Genomic DNA, 25,046 nt, shown 5'->3' with positions numbered 1-25,046 from the left:
CGATCTCAGCTCACTGCAACCTCCACCTCCCAAGTTCAAGCAATTCTTCTGCCTCAGCCTCCCAAGTAGCTGGGATTACAGGTGTGCACCAACACAGCTGGCTAATTTTTTTTTTTTTTTTTTTTTTTTGAGACGGAGTCTCGCTCTGTCGCCCAGGCTGGAGTACAGTGGCACAATCTCGGCTCACTGCAAGCTCCGCCCTCCAGGTTCATGCCATTCTCCTGCCTCAGCCTCCCGAGTAGCTGAGACTATAGGCGCCTGCCACCACGCCCGGCTAATTTTTTTTTTTGTATTTTTAGTAGAGACAGGGTTTCACCGTATTAGCCAGGATGGTCTCGATCTCCTGACCTCATGATCTGCCCATCTCGGCCTCCCAAAGTAATTCTTGTATTTTTAATAGAGACGGTGTTTCACTATGTTGGGCAGTCTGGTCTTGAACTCCTGACCTCGTGATCTGCCCACCTTGGCCTCCCAAAGTGCTGGGGTTACAGGTGTGAGCCACTGGGCCCTGCCCTCCCTTTTATTTGAGATGGAGTCTCGCTCTTTTGCCCCGGCTGGAGTGCAGTGGTGTGATCTTGGCTCACTGCAACCTCCGCCTCCCGGGTTCAATCAATTCTCCTGCCTCAGCCCCCTGAGTAGCTGGAACTACTTACTGGTGCATGCCACCATGCCCAGCTAATTTTTTTTTTTTTTTTTTTTAGTAGAGACAGGGTTTCACTATGTTGCCCAGGCTGGTCGTGAACTCCTGAGCTCAGACAATCTGCCTGCCTAGGACTCCCAAAGTGCTGGGATTATAGGCGTGAGCCACCGTGCCCAGTACTCCCTTTTTGTTTATACACTCAAAACACAGACAAAGACAAGGGAAAGCTTTTAATTATGTGCAAGTTTACAATACAGATTATAAACAAATAGAACAATGAATAGTAGTACTTAGTCTTTCTTGTCATGAATCTAGGATTTAGGAGGTCAACTCAATATTAAAAACGGAAGCACACTACAGACAACAGGATTTAGAGAATGAGTGGTATTTCCTTCAAACTGAACATCTTGTGAAGTGACATATGTATCCCAATGATGCAAACAATGCTCAAAACTTTTCTTTTTTTTTTTTTTAACAATTTTTAATTTTTTTTTAAGACACTGTCTCACTCTGTCGCTCAGGCTGGAGTGCACTGGCGCAATTAGAGCTCACTGCAGCCTCAACCTCCTGGGCTCAAGTAATCCTCCCACCTCAGCTTTCTGAGTAGCTGGCACTACAGGCGCATGCCACCACACCCAGCTAACTTCTTGTATTTTTTGTAGACAGGGTTTCACCTTATTTCTCAGGCTGGTCTTGAACCTCTGGGCTCTAGCAATCCACCCGCCTCAGTCTCCCAAAGTGCTAGGATTACAGGCGTGAGCCACTATGCCCAGCCTCAAAACTCTTCTACCTAAAATCACCTTCAGAGCCATGCTAGAAAATTAGTATCATTCCTTTACAACCAGAATCCAAGATGGCCACTAAAATGTTTCCTTAGACTTGGTCCTAAATGATTTTTGGATTGTTTCAAAACCTGAAAAACATCTTCATAGGATAAAGATAAAAGAATGGGCCACTGGATCTGAAGAGCATTTCAAAAAAGAAGTTTGAACTTTCAAGAATTTTGTACATTCCTGGGAAAAATGTCTATACAATATTCATTTGACATACAAATTCCATCACTTTTTGAAAAAAGTCAAAGTGCTCTATAGTCAGTCCAGCCAGTTATCTTCAAAGGCAACAGAGCAGAAATCATGCAGTCTCCATGTGCTGGGGCACTCTTCCCATTCTTCTCCTCTTGGGCAACTTGTGGCAGGAAAGCTCATAAGGTCACTGACAAGATCCAGATCCACGTGTGGCAGGTGGGTTCTGCAGCTGAAGCTTCAACAGTTTTCGAGCTGGTGAGGGATCTAATTGTTGCAAGCTTCTCTTCCCTGCAGAGAAAAGAGGCCAAAAAAATAAATTTCAACTGACATGGAAGGGCATTACAAAGACAAATAAGAGAGTCTCTGGCCTCAAGGAGATGACAATTTGGTAAGAATTGTCATCTTACCACAGCTGGGCAAGGTGGCTCATGCCTGCAATCCCAGCACTTTGGGAAACCAAGGCGGGAGGACTGTTTGAAGTTTGAGACTAGCCTGGGCAACACAGTAAGACCTTGTCTCTACAAAAAAAAAAAAAAAAAAAAAAAAATTAGCCTAGCATGGTCCTAGCATGATCATCCAGCTACATGGGAGGCAAGAGGATCAGCTGGGAGCCCAGAAAGTTGAGGCTGCAATGAGTCATGACTGCACCCCTGTATTCCAGCCTGGGCGACAGAGCAAGACCCTATCTTAAAAAAAAAAAAAAGGCCGGGCGCGGTGGCTCAAGCCTGTAATCCCAGCACTTTGGGAGGCCGAGACGGGCGGATCACGAGGTCAGGAGATCGAGACCATCCTGGTGAACACAGTGAAACCCCGTTTCTACTAAAACTACAAAAAACTAGCCGGGCGAGGTGGCGGGCGCCTGTAGTCCCGGCTACTTGGGAGGCTGAGGCAGGAGAATGGCGTAAACCCGGGAGGCGGAGCTTGCAGTGAGCTGAGATCAGGCCACTGCACTCCAGCCTGGGCGACAGAGCGAGACTCCGTCTCAAAAAAAAAAAAAAAAAAAAAAAAAAAAAAAAAAAAAAGGCCAGGCGCGGTGGCTCAAGCCTGTAATCCCAGCACTTTGGGAGGCCGAGACGGGCGGATCACGAGGTCAGGAGATCGAGACCATCCTGGCTAACACTGTGAAACCCCGTCTCTACTAAAAAATACAAAAAAAAACCTAGCCGGGCGAAGTGGCGGGCGCCTGTAGTCCCAGCTACTTGGGAGGCTGAGGCAGGAGAATGGCGTGAACCCGGGAGGCGGAGCTTGCAGTGAGCTGAAATCCGGCCACTGCACTCCAGCCTGGGCGACAGAGCATGACTCCGTCTCAAAAAAAAAAAAAAAAAAAAAAAAAGGGTGGTTCATGTATGTAATCCCAACACTTTGGAAAGCCAAAGTGGGTGGATCACTTGCGGTCAGAAGTTCAAGATCAGCCTGACCAACGTGGTGAAAACCTATCTCTACTAAAAATACAAAAATTAGCCAGGTATGGTGGCACATGCCTGTAATCCCAGCTACTCAGGAGAATGAGGTGGGAGAGTATCTTGAACTCAGGAGGCGGAGGTTGCAGGGAGCCAAGATCATGGCACTGCACTCTAGCCTGGGCAACAGAGCAAGACTCTGTCTGAAAAAAAAAAGCCAGCTACCACTACAATCACAATACAACATGATCAGTAAGAAGATGGAGGCCGGGCGCAGTGGCTCAAGCCTGTAATCCCAGCACTTTGGGAGGCCAAGGCAGGTGGATCACCTGAAGTCAGGAGTTCGAGACCAGCCTGACCAACATGGAGAAACCCCGTCTCTACTAAAAATACAAAATTAGCCGGGCGTGGTGGAGCATGCCTATAATCCCAGCTACTCGGGAGGCTGAGGTAGGAGAATCACTTGAACCCAGGAAGCAGAGGTTGCAGTGAGCCGAGATCTCGCCATTGCACTCTACCCTGGGCAACAAGAGCGAAACTCCTTCTCAAAACAAATAAACAAACAAACAAATAAAATGATGGTCAGGCGCAGTGGCTCACACTTATAATCCCAGCACTCTGGGGGGCCAAGGCAGGAGGATCACTTGAGCCCAGGAGTTGAAGACCATCCTGGACAACACAGCCTGGACCATCTCTACAAAAAAATTAAAAATTTAGCTGGGTGTGGTGGTGCACGCTTTTAGTCCCAGCTACTCTGGGAGCCTGAGGTGAAAGGACTGCTTGAGCCTATCAGGTTTAGGCTGCAGTGAGCTGTGCAGTCATTGCACCACTGCACTCCAACCTGGATGAGAGCAAGAGTGAGACTTTGCCTCAAAAAAAGAAGAAAAAAAAAAAAAAGAAAGAAAATGAAGGTACATATAGCAAATAATTAAGGGCTGAGAGGAGGTCAGGAAAAGCTAGGGAGGAGTAATGTCAGTGTCACTTAGTGAATTCTTGAGAAATGAGGAGGGAAAAAGCAATGGGTGGGTATTTCTTAAGTCTTGGATTTACCAGAACAACAACATATTTCATGGGGATTTAATTTTCAGTCTACTGTGCTTCTGTAGAATTTACATCTAGAAATTTCCTATCAAATAGTATGTATCAATAACATACTATTTATTGTGGGGAGAAAAACAAATCACCTCATATAGGTCTTACTCTCTTGGACCATAGGCTTTGAAGGGCAGTTTGTATCCCAAAAGCTATCAGATGGAAAACAGCCCAAACTCTGGTCCCCTCAAGAGACAAGCTTACCAAGCTGTACTGACACCTTCTGGAAGCACTGGGTACTTTCCTCCATAAAGGCCTGCAGCTGTTTCACTGACCCTTGCAGCTCATCCATCTGCCAAAAAAGACAGCCGTGAGCTGTAAAGGTCCATGGCTTCTTGGATGTTCCTCAAACCCGACAAGCAAGCTCTTGTTCAGGAGCTTTGGGCTTGCTGTTCTTTCAGCCTGGAATGCTTATGCCAGATACTCTGTTTGTTCCTCCAAAGTCACACCACATTCTTCTCCAGGTTGCTCTATGCTCCAGGAGGCTGACCCGTGTAACCTCTAACAACAGGATGCCTAAGTGGGAAGGAGCTGAACGAGTCATCTTGAGTTGGCTCTCTCAAATCAGCTAACTATGTGACTTTCTCCCATTAGGTGCCACAGTAACTGCTACTCCCTCCTCCCTTTCAGGCCTAGGGGGAGTAAGAGCTCTGCTGCCTATAAGCCCCAGGTTACTCTACTAACCCTTGTGGTTCTCCAATACCCATATCTATTTAGCTTTTTTGAAAATAAACTCTCATTGAATTGTCCTTTCAAATACCATCTGCTTGCTGTTAATACCTGGATTGACACAATACTATTCCCTCAAATGTCCTCATGGTTCATTTCCTTCAAGTCTGTTAAAATGGCACCTCAAAGGGGCCTTCAATAACCTTGCTATATAAAATAGCAACCCATCAACCTCCCTATACTGTCCTTCCCTCTTACCTGCTTCATCAGCATTTACCACTATATATTCTTTTTTTAATTTTTTAATTTTTTTTTTTTTTTGAGACGGAGTCTCGCTCTCACCCAGGCTGGAGTGTAGTGGCGCGATCTCGGCTCACTGCAACCTCTGCCTCCTGGGTTCACACCATTCTCCTGCCTCAGCCTCCTGAGTAGCTGGGACCACAGGCGCCCACCACCACGCCCGGCTAATTTTTTGTATTTTTAGTAGAGATGGGGTTTCACCATGTTGGCCAGGCTGGTCTCGAACTTCTGACCTCGTGATCCGCCCACCTCGGCCTCCCAAAGTGCTGGGATTACAGGTGTGAGTCACCACACCCGGCCTGTTTATTATTTTTTAATTGTCTCTCCATGTTTTCCCAAGGTAGAGCTGAATATACTTATTCAACTTACACTTATACATATTCTCCAGGTCTTTTAATTTCCAAGGATTACAAGGTGGCAAGCTGGATAACTCAACCAAATAAACATGAGCCCACTTACCACCAACTCCATACAATCAAAGACTTTGCTCTGGTTCTGTAATATTTTCTGGTAGTCAGGCTTTGTATTAAGAACTTCATTCTGAGAAGACCCATGATATGTCATAGGTTCCACTTTGACCTCAGTAATTTTGGCCTCAGCTGATCCTCTAAAAACAAAACAAAAGTGCTTTCGAGGGATTTTGTAATTATTTTCTGGAAGAGATACCAAAGATTATCCTATAAAGCTGAATCAGTATTCCTCAACTCTACACTAGGTATAGGCTCTCTTAACAGGAAGTTTTTTTTTTGAGACTGAGTCTCACTCTGTTGCCTAGGCTGGAATGAAGTGGCGTGGTCTCAGCTCACTGAAACCTCTGCCTCCCGGGTTCAAGCGATTTTCCTGTCTCAGCCTCCCAAGTAGCTGGGATTTCAGGCGCCTGCCACCATGCCCAGCTAATTTTTTGTATTTTTAGTAGAGATGGGGTTTCACCATGTTGGCCAGGCTGGTCTCGAACTCCTGAACTTGTGATCCACCTGCCTCGGCCTCCCAAAGTGCTAGAATTACAGGCATGAGCCACCGCGCCTGGCCTTAACAAGAAGTTCTGAAACAACTGTCTAGTATTCATGTCTTTATACCTCTGGACTCCAGGAAATGCTAGAAGCTTCCAGTCAGTTGAATCCACTTAATAGTAAGGTCCATATACCAGAAAGACTATACTTGGGAGAGAGTGAAGCCAAAGCTTGCTATCCTAAAGTCAGGGTCTATGATTGTTTACCAAAACACGCTGGCCTACCTCAATTATCTAAAATAACTGAACGGGACTGAGAGTTCATGAAAACTGATGAACAACAACTTTAATAACAACAACTACTACAATTTACTGAGTGCTAAGTAGGTGCCAGACACTACTGGGTACTTTACATTTAACCTAATTTGACACTTACAATAACCCAATGAGGAAGGTACTAATATCATCCCCATTTTCAAATGAGGAACCTCAGGCTCATTCAAGACTAAGTGATTTGCCCAAGGTCGCAAAACTAAGGAACAGTTAGAGTCTGAACAGACAGTCTGCTTCTAGAACCATTCCTTTTAACCTATAAGCTTTGCCACAAAAGTTTTTATATGAAACTGGCATCTTACACATTATCTTTCTTCATAAACAGAGTATGTAAGGGGTGAAAAGTAACTGATAACCATCATTACCTGGACTGGGAAAGTTTTTCAAACCATGGTCCTCAGAGACCCTCTCTACTGAGAGGCCACTTCTGCAATTAGGGTTTTGACTAACATTTTGTCGTTGGGATTCTAGCTGAGATTTTATTTTGAAAAAAAAAAAAAAAAAAAAAAAAAAAAAAAAAAAAAAGCTTAAAACCATGGCTTAAATGTTCATCTAAGTAAAAATCTAGCATTTTCTGGCCAGGTGCTGTGGCTTACACCTGTAATCTCAACACTTTGGGAGGCCAAGATAGGCAGATCACTTGAGGCCAGGAGTTCATGACCAGCCTGGCCAACATGGCAAAACCATGGTGTGGTGGAACATGCCTGCAATCCCAGCTACTCAGGAGGCTGAGGCAGGAGAACTGCTTGAACCTGGGAGGTGGAGGCTGCAGTGAGCTGAGATCGTGCCACTGCACTCCAGCCTGGGCAACACAGCAAAAAAACGAAAAAACAACAAAAAACACCCAGCCCAGCTTGGCCAACATGGTGAAATCCTGTGTCTACTAAAAATACAAAAATTAGCCCGGCATCATGGCACACACCTGTAGTCCCAGCTACTCAGGAGGCTGAGGCAGGAGAATTGCTTGAACACGGGAGGTGGAGTGAGTTGAGATAGCACCATGCACTCCAGCCTGGGCAACAGAGCGAGAGTCTGTCTCCAAAACAAAACAAAACAAACAAACAAACAAACACCTAGCACTTTCCTACTTTTCCTCTACCTTCAAGACCCAAAGATCCTCTCTTTCCTCACATCCTCCTCATCACCCACTTTCATGTCTTTCTGTTTCCAAGAAGGCCCTGGCCAAGGGCATCCCCCAAACATGCAGCTCATAGGCCATGTGCTCACTGAAGCCCCTTGATTACTGTTCTTGGCCCAGCTCCAGGCTGCCAGGTACAATGTAGAGATGTGCCTGTCTCCCCCAGGATATGAAATGGTAGCCAAGGACACAGAACAGAAGCAATTGTGTTTTGGACCGAAAATAGTGACACCAACTCTTCCTTCTTCTCACTCACTTCCCGTTTATGGTCAGAGAGTGCTAATACACACTACAGAATTTGATTAGCTTACTGGCCTGTGAGAAAGGATTCATCTTTCAATTTGTACTAACAGAACTGAAATAAACCCCAATCAAACTCCATAAGGTTTTTAAAGACAGTTTTTACAGTTCATAGAGCTAACCTGGACAATATCTCTTCAGCCGCCTGCTGGTAGTGCACCAAGAGCTGATCCCAAATCTGACGTTCTAAAGAAAACCTATAAGAATGAGGAAAAAAAATTCAGTTAATTTTTATAATCTTATTCTGAATCACTCACGGTAACAATAAGTATGTTAGGTGTACAATCTAGATGTAAAATGTGAGTTGAAGGTCATTACAGGACTAGAAAGCCTGACCAATTCAGAGGATATTTAATCATACCAAACCTCAGTTCTTCAAGTCAAATTAATATTTGTGTTCTCTAGATTCCATTCTGTGAAACTGATCATTAGTAGAGTCCATAAAAATCTCAATACGAGCCTTCTAACTTCTAGTATTGGTGCACTAATGCTGACTCTCCAAATACAATGCTTACTATTCATTTTTTCCAAGTTAGTTAATTTCCCCAGATAGGAGAATGAATTTAGATTTTCTAACAAAGGTTAACTTACTTTGTTATGTATTCCTTCATCTCAGCCACAGATGCTTCCAGGGAAAAATCTGATGCTTTTCTGGAAAACAGATAGGATTACGACATAAATCTTTCAAGAAATATTTGCTTTAATATAATCGCTTATAAATTATTTATTTGATACAGAGTTTCGCTCTTGTTGCCCAGGCTGGAGTGCAATGGCACAATCTCGGCTCACTGAAACTTCTGCCTCCCTGGTTCAACAGATTCTCCTACCTCAGCCTCCAGAGTAGCTGGGATCACAGGCATGCACCACCACACCCGGCTACTTTTGTATTTTTAGTAGAGATGGGGTTTCTCCATGTTGGTCAGGTTGGTCTCAAACTCCCGACCTCAGGTGATCCGCCTGCCTCAGCCTCTCAAAGTGCTGCGATTATAGGCGTGAGAAACAGCGCCCGGCTATTTATTTATTTTTGAGACGGAGTCTGGCTCTGTCACCCAGGCGGGAGTACAGTGGTTCAATCTCAGCTTGCTGCAACCTCTGCCTCCCGGGTTCAAGTGATTTTCCTGCCTCAGCCTCCAGAGTAGCTGGGATAACAGGTGCCCACCACCAACCCCAGCTAATTTTTGTATTTTTGGTAGAGATGAGGTTTCACTATGTTGGCCAGGCTGGTCTCGAACTCCTGACCTCATGATCCACCCACCTCAGCCTCCCAAAGTGCTGGGATTACAGGTGTGAGCCACCGCACCCAGTCTTTTATTTATTTTTAGTAAAGATGCAGTCTCTCCATGTTGCCCAGGTCTCAAACTCCTGGGCTCAAGTGATTCTCCCACCTCAGTTACAGGTGGGAGCCACCATGCCCAGACTCCCTTACATAATTTTTGTCTTTCAAAAAATACTTAATGTTGGACTCTATTTCACTTTTCCACTAGGTAATAGCTTTCTTTTTTTTTTTTCCTGAGATGAAGTCTCGCTCTGTCACCCAGGCTGGAGTGCAGTGACGCTATCTTGGCTCACTGCAAGGTTCGCCTCCCAGGTTCACGCCATTCTCCTGCCTCAGCCTCAGGCACCCACCAACATGCCCAGCTAATTTTTTGTATTTTTAGTAGAGACAGGGTTTCACCGTGTTAGCCAGGATGGTCTCGATCTCCTGACCTTGTGATCCGCCTGCCTCGGCCTCCCAAACAGATGGGATTACAGGTGTGAGCAACTGTGCCCAGCTTGCACTAGGTAATAGCTTTCTAAGCTATAGGTAATAGCTAGGTAATAGCTTTCTAAGTGGTCTCTTTATATTCTGTTTCACTTATCAATTCCAATTCACATCATGGCCAGATTAACCTTTCTTAAAATATTTCTCTAATTTTTTTTCCTTGCTTAAAAACTCCGTGTCTCTTGGCTGGGCGTGGTGGCTCACGCCTGTAATCCCAGCACTTTGGGAGGCTCAAACGGGTGGATCACCTGGGGTCAGGAGTTCAAGATCAGCCTGGCTTACATGGTGAAACCTCGTTTCTATAAAAATACAAAAAATAAGTTGAGCATGGTGGGGCACACCTCTAATCCCAGCAACTCGGGAGGCTGAGGCAGGAGAATTGCTTGAGCCAGGGAGGCGGAGGTTACAGTGAGCCAAGATCACGCCATTGCACTCCAGTCTGGGCAACAGAGCAAGACTCTGTCTCAAAAAACAAAAATTAAAAAAAATAAATAAATAAGCCGGGTGCAGTGGCTCATGTCTGTAATCCCAGCACTTTGGGAGGCCAAGGCAGGTGGATTACTTGAGGTCAGGAGCTCGAGACCAGCCTGGCCAATATGGTGAAACCCTGTCTCTACTAAAAAAAAAAATACAAAAATTAGCCAGGTGTGGTGGTGGGCACCTGTAATACCAGCTGCGCGGGAGGCTGAGGCAGGAGAATTGCTTAAACCCGGGAGACAGAGGTTAGTCAGCCACGATTGCGCCATTGCACTCCAGCCTGGGCAACAGAGCAAGACTCTGTCTCAAAAAACAAAAATTAAAAAAAAAAAAAACATAAGCTGGGCATGGTGGCTCACGTCTGTAATCCCAGCACTTTGGGAGGCTGAGGTGGGTGGATTACTTGAGGTCAGGAGCTTGAGACCAGCCTGGTCAGCATGGTGAAACCCCATCTCTACTAAAAATACAAAAAAATTAGCCAGGCATGGTGGTGCATGCCTGTAGTCCCAGCTACCTGAGAGGCTGAGGCAGAAGAATGGTTTGAACCCGGGAGATGGAGGTTACAGTGAGCCAAGATAACACCATTGCACTCCAGCCTGGGGGACAGAGCAAGGTTCCGAACCAAAAAATAAATAAATAAATAAAAAGAGAAGATGCTGAATAAATGTTTGTTGGTAAATGAACAACTATCTAATTATAACAAAAGTCCTAATTCTTTTTTTTTTTTTTTGAGACGGAGTCTCTCTGTCTCCCAGGCTGGAGTGCAGCGGCCCAATCTCGGCTCACTGCAAGCTCCGCCTCCTGGGTTCATGCCATACTCCTGCCTCAGCCTCCCGAGTAGCTTGGACTACAGGTGCCTGCCACCACGCCTGGCTAATTTTTTTTTTTTTTTTTGTATTTTTAGTAGAGACGGGGTTTCACCATGTTAGCCAAGATGGTCTTGATCTTCTGACCTTGTGATCTGCCCACCTCGGCTTCCCAAAGTGTTGGGATTACAGGCGTTAGCCACAGCGCCCGGCCAAAAGTCTTAATTCAATCATAATTTAGGACAGAAGGGGAACTGCTCTTACCCATTTGAATGTTCGAAACATTTTTGTAGAGTTCCATCAGTTTCTAGTCCGTCTGCAAAATGTTTCAATTCTTCAGAAAGAGAAGATGCTAGACAGAACAAATTTACGTGTCATAAAATAAAGAAAATATACATTTTCACAGTGAGATGCTGACAAAGGTATATTAAGGTAGTCTCAGCTCTAGGGTCTGCTGTTACATGTTGGTCCTCAAGCCCACCCAAAAGTGTGGAGTTAAGTATGTAGAAAGACTGTATCTTTTTTTTTCTGGTAGGTATAGATAAAATGAAAGACAACTCATTTTTATCTATTTATTTAGACAGACTCTCGCTTTGTCACCTAGGCTGAAGTGCAGTGGTGTGATCTCAGCTCACTGCAACCTCCACCTTCTGGGCTCAAGCAATATAACCCCCCCGTCAGCCTCCCTATTTGCTGGGAATACAGGCAGCACCACCATGCCCAGCTAATTTTTGTATTTTCTGTAGAAATGGGGTTTTACCATGTTGCCTAGGCTGGTCTCCAGCTCCTGGGCTCAAGTGATTCGCCTGCCTCAGCCGCCCAAAGTCCTGGGATTATAGGCGTAAGTAAGCCACTGTGCCGAGCCTTTATGACATTTATGATGTTTCTTTTTTTTTCTTTTTTTTTTTTTTTGAGACGGAGTCTTGCTCAGTCACCCAGGCTGCAGTGCGGTGGCGCGATCTCGGCTCACTGCAAGCTCCGCCTCCCGGGTTCTCGCCATTCTCCTGCCTCAGCCTCCCGAGTAGCTGGGACTATAGGCGCCCGCCACTACGCCTGGCTAGTTTTTTGTATTTTTTTTTAGTAGAGACGGGGTTTCACCGTGTTAGACAGGATGGTCTCGATCTCCCGACCTCGTGATCCGCCCATCTCGGCCTCCCAAAGTGCTGGGATTACAGGCTTGAGCCACCGCGCCCGGCCGACATTTATGATGTTTCTATAAATGACCTGTGAAAAAGCAGTTTAAAAGGTGTATCTGAGGCTGGGCACAGTGGTTCACACCTGTAATCCCAGCACTTTTGGAGGCCACGGCAGGCGGACCACTTGAGGTCAGGAGTTCGAGACCAGCCAGGCCAAAATGAAGAAACCCTGTCTCCACTAAAAATACAAAAATTAGCTGGGTGTGGTGGTGCACGCCTGTAATCCCAGCTACTCGGGAGGCTGAGGCAGGGGAATCGCTTGAACCTGGGAGGCAGAGGTTGCAGTGAGCTGAGATGGTGCCACTGCACACCAGCCTGGGCTAGAATGAGACTCTATGTCAAAAAAAAACAAAAACAAAACAAAAAAAACTCAGGCAATAGGCAAGAGAGTAATACGAAACAAGGAGGCAAATAAAAAATTACGGGCATAGCCAGGCATAGTGCTTGTAGTCCCAGCTACTTAGGAGGCTAAGGCAGGAGGATTGCTTGAGCCCAGCACAGCCTGAGCAACATAGTGAACCTCCATCTCTTTATTAGAAAAAGAAAACCAGGCTGGGCGCCGTGGCTCATGCTTATTATCCCAGCACTTTGGGAGGCCAAGGCGGGCAGATCACAAGGTCAAGAGATCAAGACCATCCTGGCCAACATGGTGAAACCCAGTCTCTACTAAAAACGTAAAACTTAGCTGAGAATGGTGGCGCCTGTAGTCCCAGCTACTCGGGAGACTGAGGCAGGAGAATCGCTTGAACCTGGGAGGTAAAGGTTACAGTGAGCCGAGATTGCACCACTGCACTCCAGTTTGGCAACAGAGCAAGACTCCGCCTAAAAAAAAAAAAAAAAAAAAAGGAAAGGAAAGGAAAGGGAGGGGAGGGAAGGGAAACCAAAAAGGCCAGGCACAGTGCCTCACTGCTACAATCCCAGAACTTTGGGATGCTGAGGTGGGTGAATTGCCTGAGGTCAGGAGTTCGAGACCAGCCTGGCCAACATGGCAAAACCCTGTCTCTACTAGAAATACTGGGTGACAGAGTGCAACTCCATCTCAAAAAAAAAAAGAAAAAGAAAGCAATAAATATTTCTGCAAGGATACACAAGAAACTGGTGACCACAGTTACATCTGGGGAGAGGAACTGAGACTGGGGGTCAGAGTGGAAGGGAAGATTATTTTCCACTTTCATACCACCTGAGCTTCATAAGCATATATTCTTGCAAGTTAAAAAAAGTGGGGGGCTGGACACAGTGGCTCATGCCTGTAATCCCAGCACGTTGGGAGGCCAAGATGGGCAGATCACTTGAGGTAAGGAGTTCAAGACCAGCCTGGCCAACATGGTGAAACCTCTTCTCTACTAAAAATACAAAAATTAGCCAGGCATGGTGGCTTCCAGCTACTCGGGAGGCTCAGGCAGGAGAACTGCTTGAACCCAGGAGGCAGAGGCTGTAGTGAGCCAAGATCACCCCACTGCACTCCAGTCTGGGCAACAGAATGAGACTCTGTCTTTAAAAAAAAAAAAAAAAGGGGGCCAGGCGTGGTGGCTCAAGCCTGTAATCCCAGCACTTTGGGAGGCCGAGGCGGGTGGATCACGAGGTCAGGAGATCGAGACCATCCTGGCTAACACACTGAAACCCTGTCTCTACCGAAAATACAAAAAATTAGCCGGCAGTGGTGGTGGGCGCCTGTAGTCCCAGCTACTCGGGAGGCTGAGGCAGGAGAATGGCGTGAATCTGGGAGGCGGAGCTTGCAGTGAGCAGAGATCGTGCCACTGTACTCCAGCCTGGGCGACAGAGCGAGACTCCATCTCAAAAAAAAAAAAAAAAAAAAAAAGGTGGGGGAGCTAGTTTTATAAGGCAGCAGCTTCTGTAAATGGGGATGCTGTGAGCAAAGCTTTGACTGCCCAGGGTCAAAGCTCACTTATCTGTTAGCAACTTACCTTTGGCTCTAAAACTTTCAAGACTGAAGCCCTTAATGTCCCTTAGGAAAGGTTCAAGTTTCTGAATAGAGAACTAAATAAAAGAAAAGCATTTTTAGTACAACCACCAAAAATTTCCAGGCCAGTCCTAAATTTATGTCACTTTATGATGTTTAATAAATATGAAACTAAATACTAAATATGATTTAATTTTTACACATAAGACTTTTCACAGAAACAAATAAATAGATAAGAAAAAAATGGCCGGGTGCGGTGGCTCAAGCCTGTAATCCCAGCACTTTGGGAGGCCGAGACGGGCGGATCACGAGGTCAGGAGATCGAGACCATCCTGGCTAACACAGTGAAACCCCGTCTCTACTAAAAATACAAAAACTTAGCCGGGCGAGGTGGCAGGCGCCTGTAGTCCCAGCTACTTGGGAGGCTGAGGCAGGAGAATGGCGTGAACCTGGGAGGCGGAGCTTGCAGTGAGCTGAGATCCGGCCACTGCACTCCAGCCTGGGTGACAGAGCGAGACTCCGTCTCAAAAAAAAAAAAAAAAAAAAGGCCGGGAGCGGTGGCTCAAGCCTGTAATCCCAGCACTTTGGGAGGCCGAGATGGGCAGATCACAAGGTCAGGAGATCGAGAGACGATCCCGGCTAACACGGTGAAACCCCGTCTCTACTAAAAAATACAAAAAAATAGCCGGGCGAGGTGGCGGGCGCCTGTAGTCCCAGCTACTCGGGAGGCTGAGGCAGGAGAATGGCGTAAACCCGGGAGGCGGAGCTTGCAGTGAGCTGAGATCCGGCCACTGCACTCCAGCCTGGGTGACAGAGCAAGACTCCGTCTCAAAAAAAAAACAAAACAAAACAAAAAAAAAAACCAAAAACCTCTTTGTTGACCAGGCACAGTGGCTCATGCCTGTAATCCCAGCACTTTGGGAGGCTGAGGCAGGCGGATCATAAGGTCAGGAGATGGAGACCATCCTGGCCAACATGGTGAAACCCCGTCTCTACTAAAAATACAAAAAAAATTAGCTGGGCATGGTGGCGCATGCCTGTAGTCCCAGCTACTCGCGAGGGTGAGGCAGGAGAACTTCTTGAACCTGGGAGGCGGAGGTTGCAGTGAGCCAAGATTGTGCCACTGCACTCCAGGCTGGTGATAGAGCGAGACTCCATCTCAAAAAAACAAAAAACAAACAAAAAAATCCTTTGTTGCTTGGACTATAGATTTTGACTTTCCGTTAGGAAAAAAAAAAGGTTATTTAATTCATACAAATTACCTGCTTATCTAAACTGATGTAAGTACCTGGTAGCCACATAATACACAATACAACTTAAAAAAAGTCTGGGCGCGGTGGCTCACACCTGTAATCCCAGCACTTTGGGAGGCCGAGGTGGGTGGACTGCCTGAGCTCAGGTGTTCAAGACTAGCCTGGGCAACACGGTGAAACCTCATCTTTACTAAAATACAAAAAATTAAGGGCTGGATACGGTGGCTCATGCCTGAAATCCCAGCACTTTAGGAGGCCGAGGCAGGCGGATCAGGAGGTCAGGAGATCGAGACCATTCTGTCCAACACAGTGAAGTCCCATCTCTACTAAAAGTACAAAAATTAGCTGGGCATGGTGGCACGTGCCTGTAGTCCCAGCTACTCGGGAGGCTGAGGCAGGAGAATCACTTGAACCTGTGAGGTGGAGGTTGCAGTGAGTCAGGATCATACCACTGCACTCTAGCCTGGGTGACAGAATCAGAATCCATCTTAAAAAAAAAAGATCGTCACAATAGCAGTTAACAAACACAAAAACATTTCCCAGCTACAAGAACCTCACCTGGAAACTGGAAAGCAGGAGACAGCCAAGCCGTTTGCTTTCTGCTAAATCGACACTGATAGACCGGCTGAGCTCTAACATAAAACATAGCCACATTTAAGGAGATGGATAGTTAGCAACTAACAAAACTAAAAAGTGTCCTCCCTCTTGATAAATCCAACTTAAGGCAAGAATAGCCTTCTTTAGTTAAAGACAGAATTCTAATTTTTGCAGGATCACTGAGGAATGAAGTTTACCCATTTGTGCACCCAAACTTAAAAAAAAAAAGTTACAGGAATCTTTGTATTGGCTGGGTACGGTGGCTCACGCCTATAGTCCCAACACTCTGGGGCCAAGGCATGGGATCACTTGAGACCACGAGCTGGAGACCAGCCTGGACAACATGGTGAAATCCTGTCTCTACTAACAACAGAAAAATCAGCCAGGAGTGGTGGCATGCGCCTGTAATCCTAGCTACTCCAGAGGCTGAGGCACGAGAATCAAAAGGGCCCAGGAGGCAGAGGCTGCAGTGAGCCGAGAGGTTGCAGTAGCTGGGACTACAAGCATGCGCCACCAAACCCAGGCAATTTTTTATATTTTTAGTAGAGACAGGGCTTCCCCATGTTGGCCAGGCTGGTCTTGAACTCCTGGCCTCAGGTGATCTGCCCACCTTGGCCTTCCAAAGTGCTGGGATTACAGGTGTGAGCCACCGTGCCTGGCCACATTTGAGCATTTTTATAAGACAGGCACTGCAATGTGCTTTAAACACTTTGTACTGTAAGAGTACTATTATAAAGTTCCATTTTACAAATGGGAAAACTGCAGCTCTGAGGGGAAATGACTTGTTTGAGGCCAGAAACTGGAAATTGGTGGAGCCAGAATTCAAACCCAAGTCTGTCACTAATATCTGTGTTTTTCCCACTATTACCACACTGCCTCTCTATAATGACCTAATAATAGCATTAATAGCTAACATTTTTTGAATACTTGCTATATAAAAAGGATTTTATGAAATGCTATATACATATTTCATTAAACCTTGAGGCAAGTATCCTATGAATTCCATTCAGATGACAGATAATGACACAGGCACAAAGTAAAAGGTAACTTGCCCAAGGTCATACAGTGAGTTATCAGACTGAACTGGGTGAGTATTTTACATAATTATGCAACTGAATCCCTAACCAATCGCAAGATGTAGATACCGTTTTTTAAAATTATGTCCATTTGAAAACAATTATTACATAGCAAAGGAATTTTGCTTTGTGAATTATGAGAGCTACATGTCTTTTTGCCCTCTAGGTTCAGCTGGTTGTGTTTTTAAAGTTCTTGTCTCTTAATTGTCACTGCTGTTAGTCAAGAAAAACAGGATACTTTCTGCCTATAACCAAGGAAACCTGGCAAGTTGCCAGAAATAACCAGGCAATAACCAGCCTTATTACATTGGTGCTTTTCTGTTTAAGTCTAAATGCTCTGGCATAGAGCTAAAGGTAGGGCTAATCTTGGGATGCGCTGATGTTTTCTCAGCACATCTAAGGACTAAAGTACATGGGCCTTGTGGCAGCAATTTTCTGATGTGCTAAGTGGCTATCTTTACCCAGATTTCCTTCTGTGCATCAGACCACTTGGAAATGGGATGATACCTTAAAACTAATCACAATAGCTTAACATTTCAGGGCTTACTATCTGCCAAATACTGTGTTATATAAGATAGGTACTATTTCACCTCTAAGCTGCTGATGAGGACCTTAAGGCAAAGAAGGTTAAGTAATTTACTCAACACCACAGAGCTAGTATAGTCTTCCTGAAATATGCAAGCCTTTCCACGTTATATTCTGTACTTTGATGCTTACTAAGATATAGTTACTATTGTAAATTCACACAAAATGACACAAATCACATTCTGTATAGCATCCCTAAAAACCAAGTTTTTCACTCTAGATACACACACACACACACACACACACACACACACATAGAGAGAGAGAGAGAGAGAAAGTGAGGCGGGGTGGGGGGTGCAGCAAGGGAGGAGGGAAGAGAGAGGGAGTAGGGAAAAAGAGACGAAGTTTTTTAGAGACAGGGGTCTTACTTTGTCACCCAGCATAGATTGAGTGACACAATCATAGCTCACTGCTGTCTTGAATTCCTGGGCCCAAGTGATCCTCTTGCCTCAGCCTCTCTCCAGTAGCTGGGACTACAGGTACGTGCCACCATGCCCTGCTATTTTTTTAAAAACTTTTTGTAGAGATGGGGTCTTGCCATTTTGCCTAGGTTGTCCTCAAACTCCTGGACTCAAGCAATCCTCCTGCCTCCCAAAGTGCTAGGATTACAGGCATGGCCCACTCTAGATATTTGTATGTGCATCTTCCCTGAGATATTTTCAGTTATAAAGGCTAAAATCAGGTATCAACCCAACTATCTTCCGCTCCACTTTAGGGTATGAGATAGAAAACCACAGAAAGAAATCTTTAATGTCTCTCATCCTAGCAGGTGAATATTGAATAATTAGAAATTTATTTGTGGCAGCTAATAAGTAGTAAACCAGGTGCAGTGGCTCACGCCGGTAGTCCCAGCTACTTGGGAGGTGGAACTGGGACGACTGCTTGAGCCCAGAAGTTCAAGTCCAGCCTAGACAACACAGCAACATCCTGTCTCTTAAAAAGAAATAGCAGTAATACTGAACATTTACTAGGTGTTCGACATCAGTACTTATAAAGTAGCAAGTCATGTCTATTCTCCTACACTTTCTGCCATACCTCACTGCCTCTTATCTAAGCTGGAACCTGTCTCTTATCTGAGCTGGAACCTCACTGTCTTGTGTACACAGCACCCCACCTGTGATGCCCTGGTGAATGGGATGCAGCGACTTCCGCCGGTTCGTTTCTTTCATACTTGATCGCCGCCAGGATTGCCTCCTGTCTTGATAACTGGCAGATCGTTCTTGAGGGGACAAATGAAGGGACTTCGACTGAAGTCTTTCCTGGTGGCTGAGATCACAATTTTCCCCTTTTTTAGGGCTAGAGCCAAGGTGAATTCTTTCCTCTGAAACGCCTTGATGCATCTCCAGGGAGGCAGATGTTTTAGTAAACACTTCCACAGGACTGAGACTTGATTCCAATTGATGATCATGAGTCTTAGACATCACTGGTCCTTTTTCTAGCATTTGTTATAAAAAAGTCAAAATACAAAATCAAACCCGCCACAACTATTTGTGCAAAAAAGTGGAAAAAGTCAATGTATGCCCCTAGATCGTGGAAACATAAATAAAGCATCTCTGCAAATGAGTATGTGATTCCAAATCCACCAGGAGCCAGGAAAGATTTGGGTATAGCTCAGAAGCCTGAACCCAAGGTAAGAGGTACTGAATTTCACTATAGTACTTACCATCTATGATCTCTGATCTAGTCACTGAAGTCATCCTAGGTGGGAAACTCTGAAAATAGGAAAATGAAGTGATCTGTTCTTCACATTTCAGCTGCAGTCTTAGGCCGTGTGCTTTCCAGCCTCTCCGAGCTACCCTTGTCCACCTTCCTGACAGAGAATATCAGCAGGGGCCATCACCTCCTCTTCTGAATTTCTATACACTTTATTGCTAGAAATATTCAAATCTCCCTGAACACACACGCTACCTTACTTCCCAGTTACTTTGTGTTTAACTAGTCCCTAATTCCATTGATGACATTATGGTCTACCTGGTCTTCCAAACTAGAAAAACCACATCATCCATTACTTCTCATTCTTAGTTCTCCAGATCCAAAGTCCTAACTGTTCTATAAACAGTCTCTAAATCTTTTATCCATTCTCACTGTTACTGGTTTATTTATTATTTTGAGACACGGTCTTGCTCTGTTGCCCAGGCTGGAGTGCAGTGGCGCAATCTTGGCTCACTGAAACCTCCTCTTCCCCAGTTCAGGTGATTCTCCTGCCTCAGCCTCCTGAGTAGCTGGGATTACAGGCATGCACCACCATGCCTGGCTAATTTGTGCATTTTTAGTAGAGACAGGGTTTCCCCATGTTGGCCAGTCTGGTCTCAAACTCCTGGCCTCAAGTGACCAACCAGCCTAGGCCTCCCAAAGTCCTGGGATTACAGGCGTGAGCCACCACGCCCAGCCTCACTGTTACTAGTTTAGTTCAGGTCTCATAATTTCTGGTCCCTCCCACTATCTAACAGTCTCTCCACTAGTTTGTCTACCTCCAGCTGCCCTTCTCCAGTCTATTCTTTGTTTTTGTTTTTTTTTGAGGTGGAGTCTCATTCTGTCACCGAGGCTGGAGTGCAGTGGCGCAGTCTCGGCTCACTGCAACGTCCACCTCCCAGGTTCAAGCAATTATCCTGCCTCAGTTTCCTGAGTAGCTGGGATTACAGGTGCCCGCCACCACACTCAGCTAATTTTTGTATTTGTAGTAGAGATGGGGTTTCCCCATATTGGCCAGGCTGGTCTCGAACGCTTGACCTCAGGTGATCCGCCTGACTCGGCCTCCCAAAGTGCTGGGATTACAGGCCTGAGCCACCATGCCCGGCCCAGTCTATTCCTTAGACAGCTGCCGGGACTTTTCCAAAGGGTACTCAACACCTTAGGTAAACTAGCCCCAATTTACCCATTCCTGCTCTCTCCTCCCACTCCTATTCCCTGTATTACTTCTGAATCTTTGCACATATCTGTCCTTCTACCTGTTAAACTTATTCATCCTTCCCAACCTAGCTCAAATATGAAGCTTTCACATCACTTCTCTTTGGCAGAGTTGGTGGCTACGCCCCTTGGCCTTCGTAGCATTGGCTATAAAATTTGTTTACATATCTGTCTCCCCAGCCAGGCTGTATTTGTATTCCTAGTGCCTGTCATGAACAACTGACTGGAAGAATGCAGGGATGTGACCTAGGCATCTCTTCATCGTCCCCTCCCTCCCAGCAGAAATCCGTCTGTGGGTGATGCTAAGTAAAAAGATATGAATATATGCAGAGGGACAAAAAGGAAAAGATAACAAGGAGGGGTCGGTCAAGGATCTGAATCCTCCACAGTCCTTATGATCGTATCACACAGATCCAGACTTGGATAATAACGACTGTATCACACAGATCCAAGCTTAGAAAAGCAACAACTGTCAACAGTTAAATGCTTATTCTGTGCTAGAATCTGTGCTACATAAGCGCTTTACCTGCGTCGTTATTCCACTTAATCCTTTCCACAACTCCGTAAGCACCATTAACTCCACTTTGCAGACAGGGGAACTGAGGTTCAGAGGGGCAAAAAGCCTGGCCCAAGCTTGTGACACAGCCAGCCTGGGGGCAGAAGGGAAATTCGAACCCAGGCCTGTCACCCCAGGCCTCTGCCTAGTCCTCACCCGTTTCTGGAGCCTAGACCCCTGGCTCGGCAGATACGTCTCTAATGGGGTTGGTAAGGGGGACTGCCCTTGGGTTTCACTTCACCTGGGAGGAGCTCGCAGTGCCCCCGGGGCCTCCCAGTGTCCACGGTCCTGGCCTCAAGTGACCCGCCGCCGGGGGTGCGGCGGGTCGAGCTGGGCCGAGAAGTACGACGCCAAAGAGATTAGTGCGGCGGCGGGCGGGGCCCCATCAGAGAACAAGCCTGTGACTTCCTGACCTCAGGGCGACGCCCGTCCAGTCCGGAGCCTCCGTACCTGAAACACAAGGCCACGGGTCCCGCTCCACAGCCCCAGGTCACTCCTGGACGCCTTGCGCCCCTGCAGCAGACCCTCCCTGCTCGGGGTCAAGCGGTCTCCGCCTTCTACGTCACTGTCACCGCCTCCGAAACTCCCGCCAACCAAGGGCGCATGCGCGACCGTCAGCTTCTCGGGCACGCGCGCGCAGAACGCCTGCGTCTGAGGATGCGCATGCGTACACCGCCGTCCAACGCTCCTGCCACCTCCGCTCCTCTTGTCCAACTCCTTTAGGTCCTGTCCGGCTACGTCACCACCTCCCTCCAACACTCCGCCCGGGGAGTCCCTTTCCGGGACCCGCCACACTATCGTGTCCTTTTGCGCCCGACGGCCCCAGAGCCCATCTAAGGTGGGGGAAACGGAGGCCCGGAGAGATTCTTGCTGGAGGAATGCAGCGCCTCAAAAGGCATCTGATGGCCTGTCCCCGTTGCTAGGCTCTGGTTCCCACTCCCTTTATCTTCTTAACTCCCAAAATGTGGACCGTGACTCTCCCCAGGGGGGACTGGAGCTCTGAGCTCAGTTTGCCTCAGTCTATCCCACTGCTGCTCTAGGACTTTTTCTCTCTCATTTCCAGGCCACCCCCTCAAACGGCTTGCTTTACTTGCTTGGTGGAGGGGGGGCCTGCCCTCGGGTTTCATTTCACCCGGGAGGAGGTCGCAGCGCCCCCTGTGGTTGCAGTGTCCACGGTCGGGGCCCGTGGGTGCGGCGGGTCGGGCTGGGCCTAGGGGCACGACGGGGACAGGGCAGCAGGTGCCCTTTGAGGCGCTGTATTCCCAGGCGCTCTTCCCTCTGCCTGGGAAGGCTTTCCCTGCTTTTCGTGGCGACATCCTTCAATTTTTTTGTATTTTGAGACGGAGTCTCGCTCTGTCGCCCAGGCTGGAGTGCAGTGGTGCGATCTTGGCTCCCTGCAACCTCCACCTCCCGGGTTCGGGTTCAAGCGATTCTCCCGCCTCAGCTTCCCGAGTAGCTGGGATTACAGGCGTCCACCACCATGCCTGGCTAATTTTTTTTTATTTTTAGTAGAAACGGGGTTTTGCCATGTTGGCCAGGCTGGTCGCAAACTCCTGACCTCACGTGATCCACCCACCTCGGCCTCCCAAAGTGCTGGAATTATAGGCATGAGCCACCGTGCCCGGCCACATCCTCCAATTTTAAGCCTTAGCTAAGGAATGATTGATTTCTCTCCAAGCCTTCTTTCTGGCCTTAGGCTGAAAACCAACTGTCCTTTCTGTGCTCCCAGGAGCCCAACCTGTGCCTGCTCCACTATCCCATGCTGGCCTAGGAGGCTCCAGAGAGCGGGCTGCTTCCTCAGCACTCAGCATGATGCAACCAAAATGTCCCCTTGGATGTGCACAGTCCTTTCTTTCACAAGGAAACTTCCAAATATTGAATTGTAAGTAGCCCACGAAGTCCAAAAGAGGGGTTGGAGAGAGGCAACTGGAGCTGACTGTGGTCATCCTTCCATGGCAATTGTGGCCCTTGGAAAAGTTTTCTGGTGGGAGACAAAAATCTGCCTGCCTGAAATTTCCACCCTGTGGTTCCAGCCTGCTGGCTGCAGCAGCCATTCTGAAAGCAGAGATTTGCCCTTGGCTCCCTGAATATCACTTTCTGGGGTTGAGAGGTACCCAGTTCCTTTTATGTTTGCCTGCCTCTTAAACTCCTCTCTGTCAATGTCCCAGGAAGAGAACTCAGTGTTCCTTCCCAGCTAGGGCTGGCCATCCTGGGGCACCGTGAGAAAATGATTTCATGGAATCCAGACCCAATACATCTTCTACATCATTTCCCTGCTTTGAGTTGTTGCATGGCTCCCTCCTGTCCACAGCAGGCACACATTTTTTTTTTGTTTTCTCCTATAGGGCACTGTGTCATTAGGCTGGGTGTGATGGCTCACGCCTCTAATCCCAGCAGTTTGAGAGGCCAAGGCCTGCAGATCACTTGAGATCAGGAGTTAGAGAGCAGCCTGGCCAACATAGCAAAACCCCATCTCTACTAAAAACACAAAAATTAGCTGGGCGTGGTGGTATGCACCGTAATCCCCATTACTTGAGAGGCCGAAGCAGGGGAATCACTTGAACCTGGGAGGCCGGGGTTGCAGTGAGCTGAGATCATGCCACTGTACTCCAGTCTGGGCAACAGAGCAAGACTTCAGCTCAAAAAAAATAAGGAAAAAGAAAAAAGGCACTGTGTGATCTGACCCAGCCTCTTCTTTCAGTTCCCCAGTTCTGCTCTGCTCTCTTTCTACGAGGCTTTCACACATGCTATTCCCTCTCCCTGGAACCACTTCCCCTCAGTCTCCTGCCTACAACACACCACCATGGCCTTCATCTGGTCAACATCTCAATTTTAGGTGTCATTCAGATGTCCTTTCCTCTGTGAAGCCTTTCTTGTTTCCTCTGGGCTGGCTGAGCACCCTGGGCTCCCCCTGCCATTGACATTTGATTTCATATCTTCCAGGCCCATCCATTGTATCCTCAATACCCAGCACATGCCTGGCTGTTGTTAGCCCCTCATAAAAGAGATACATGAAAGTATCATGTAGCCAGCTTCTAAGATGGCCCCCAATGATCCCTGCTTCCTGGTGTTCATGCCATTGTGTAGTCCCCTCCCATGCTGAAGAATGCTGGTCTATATAACCAATTAGATACTGCAGACATTATAGTCTGTGACTTTTTTTTTTTTTTTGAGACGGAGTTTTGCTCTTGTTGCCCAGGCTAGAGTACAATGGTGCGATCTTGGTTCATAGCAACCTCTGCCTCCCAGGTTCAAGAGATTATCCTGCCTCAGCCTCCCAAGTAGCTGGGATTATAGGCATGCACCACCACAGCCAGCTAATTTTGTATTTTTAGTAGAGACGGGGTTTCTCCATGTCGGTCAGGCTGGTCTCGAACTCCCGACCTCAGGTGATCCACCCGCCTCGGCCTCCCAAAGTGCTGGGATTACAGGTGTGAGCCACTGCGCCCGGCCTAGTCTGTGACTTTCAAGGGTTAGCTATAAAAGACATCATGACTTCCTCCCTGCTCTCTCACAGATGACATGCTGTGGGGGAAGCTAGCCGCCATGTTGTGAAGGCATGCAAGCAGTCCTACAGAGGTCCACATGGTGAGGAACTGAGGCCTCCTGCAGCCAGCCAGCACTGTCTTGCCAGCCATGAGAAGTAGCTACTTTGCAAATGGATCTTCCAGTCCATCAGTCCATCAGGCATTCAAATGACTGTAGCCTGACCGACAACTGACTGCAACCTCCTGAGACCTTGAATCAGAACTACCCAGCTCCCAAATTCCTGACCCATAGCATCTGTGGGGTATAAGAAATGTTTCGGAATAATTAATTACATTTCAATAGACAATTGACACACATCTAAAAGTATCTTTTTTTTGCATAAAATTGTTAAAGTCCTTTGTGGTTCAATTCTATTTTTCTTCTTTTTGAAGACTGCATTTGTTTCTCAGTGTTCACATCACACTGTGTGGGAAACAAAGTATCAGCAGGCAGCAGCCAGAACACCTGGTGGCCCCTCCCACGTGCCTTCAAACCAGCCAGTGGCTGTGGCACTCCCTGGGCTCCCCACTTCCCAG

The 25,046-nt window shown here is 47.0% G+C and overlaps 1 protein-coding gene and 1 long non-coding RNA gene across 10 annotated transcripts; one reads left to right on the top strand and one right to left on the bottom strand.

The window, feature by feature from the left end:
* Positions 1 to 855: 855 nt before the first annotated feature.
* Positions 856 to 21,584, bottom strand: LOC105496526 (DSN1 component of MIS12 kinetochore complex). 8 transcript variants are annotated; one of them, XM_071079361.1, is made up of 11 exons: positions 21,224 to 21,578; positions 19,183 to 19,231; positions 18,634 to 18,954; positions 15,820 to 15,893; positions 14,013 to 14,085; positions 11,156 to 11,243; positions 8,438 to 8,497; positions 7,969 to 8,043; positions 5,586 to 5,733; positions 4,362 to 4,449; positions 856 to 1,953 (listed from the first exon to the last, which is right to left on the bottom strand). In XM_071079361.1, exons 2-11 carry the CDS (start codon positions 19,214 to 19,216, stop codon positions 1,850 to 1,852), a joined length of 1,065 nt encoding a protein of 354 aa, XP_070935462.1. In that variant the 5' UTR covers positions 19,217 to 19,231; positions 21,224 to 21,578; the 3' UTR covers positions 856 to 1,849. The 8 variants fall into 8 exon arrangements, with proteins under 8 accessions (XP_070935462.1, XP_070935461.1, XP_070935467.1 ...); XM_071079360.1 differs by having other exon boundaries at positions 21,433 to 21,578; XM_071079366.1 differs by having other exon boundaries at positions 18,634 to 18,785; positions 21,433 to 21,575.
* An 11-nt stretch (positions 21,585 to 21,595) lies between these two features.
* LOC105496300 (uncharacterized) lies at positions 21,596 to 24,879 on the top strand. Of its 2 annotated transcripts, none has more exons than XR_011613376.1 (3): positions 21,596 to 21,705; positions 22,712 to 22,864; positions 24,500 to 24,879. It is a non-coding gene; the product is annotated as an uncharacterized lncRNA (long non-coding RNA). The 2 variants fall into 2 exon arrangements; XR_011613375.1 differs by lacking the exon at positions 21,596 to 21,705 and adding an exon at positions 21,722 to 21,877.
* The last annotated feature ends 167 nt before the right edge of the window (positions 24,880 to 25,046 follow it).

This window comes from Macaca nemestrina, chromosome 15, assembly GCF_043159975.1.
Source record: "Macaca nemestrina isolate mMacNem1 chromosome 15, mMacNem.hap1, whole genome shotgun sequence".
Classification (NCBI taxonomy): domain Eukaryota; kingdom Metazoa; phylum Chordata; class Mammalia; order Primates; family Cercopithecidae; genus Macaca; species Macaca nemestrina.
Note: the sequence above shows the minus strand (reverse complement) of the source record. Positions and strands in the feature narration are given on the sequence as shown.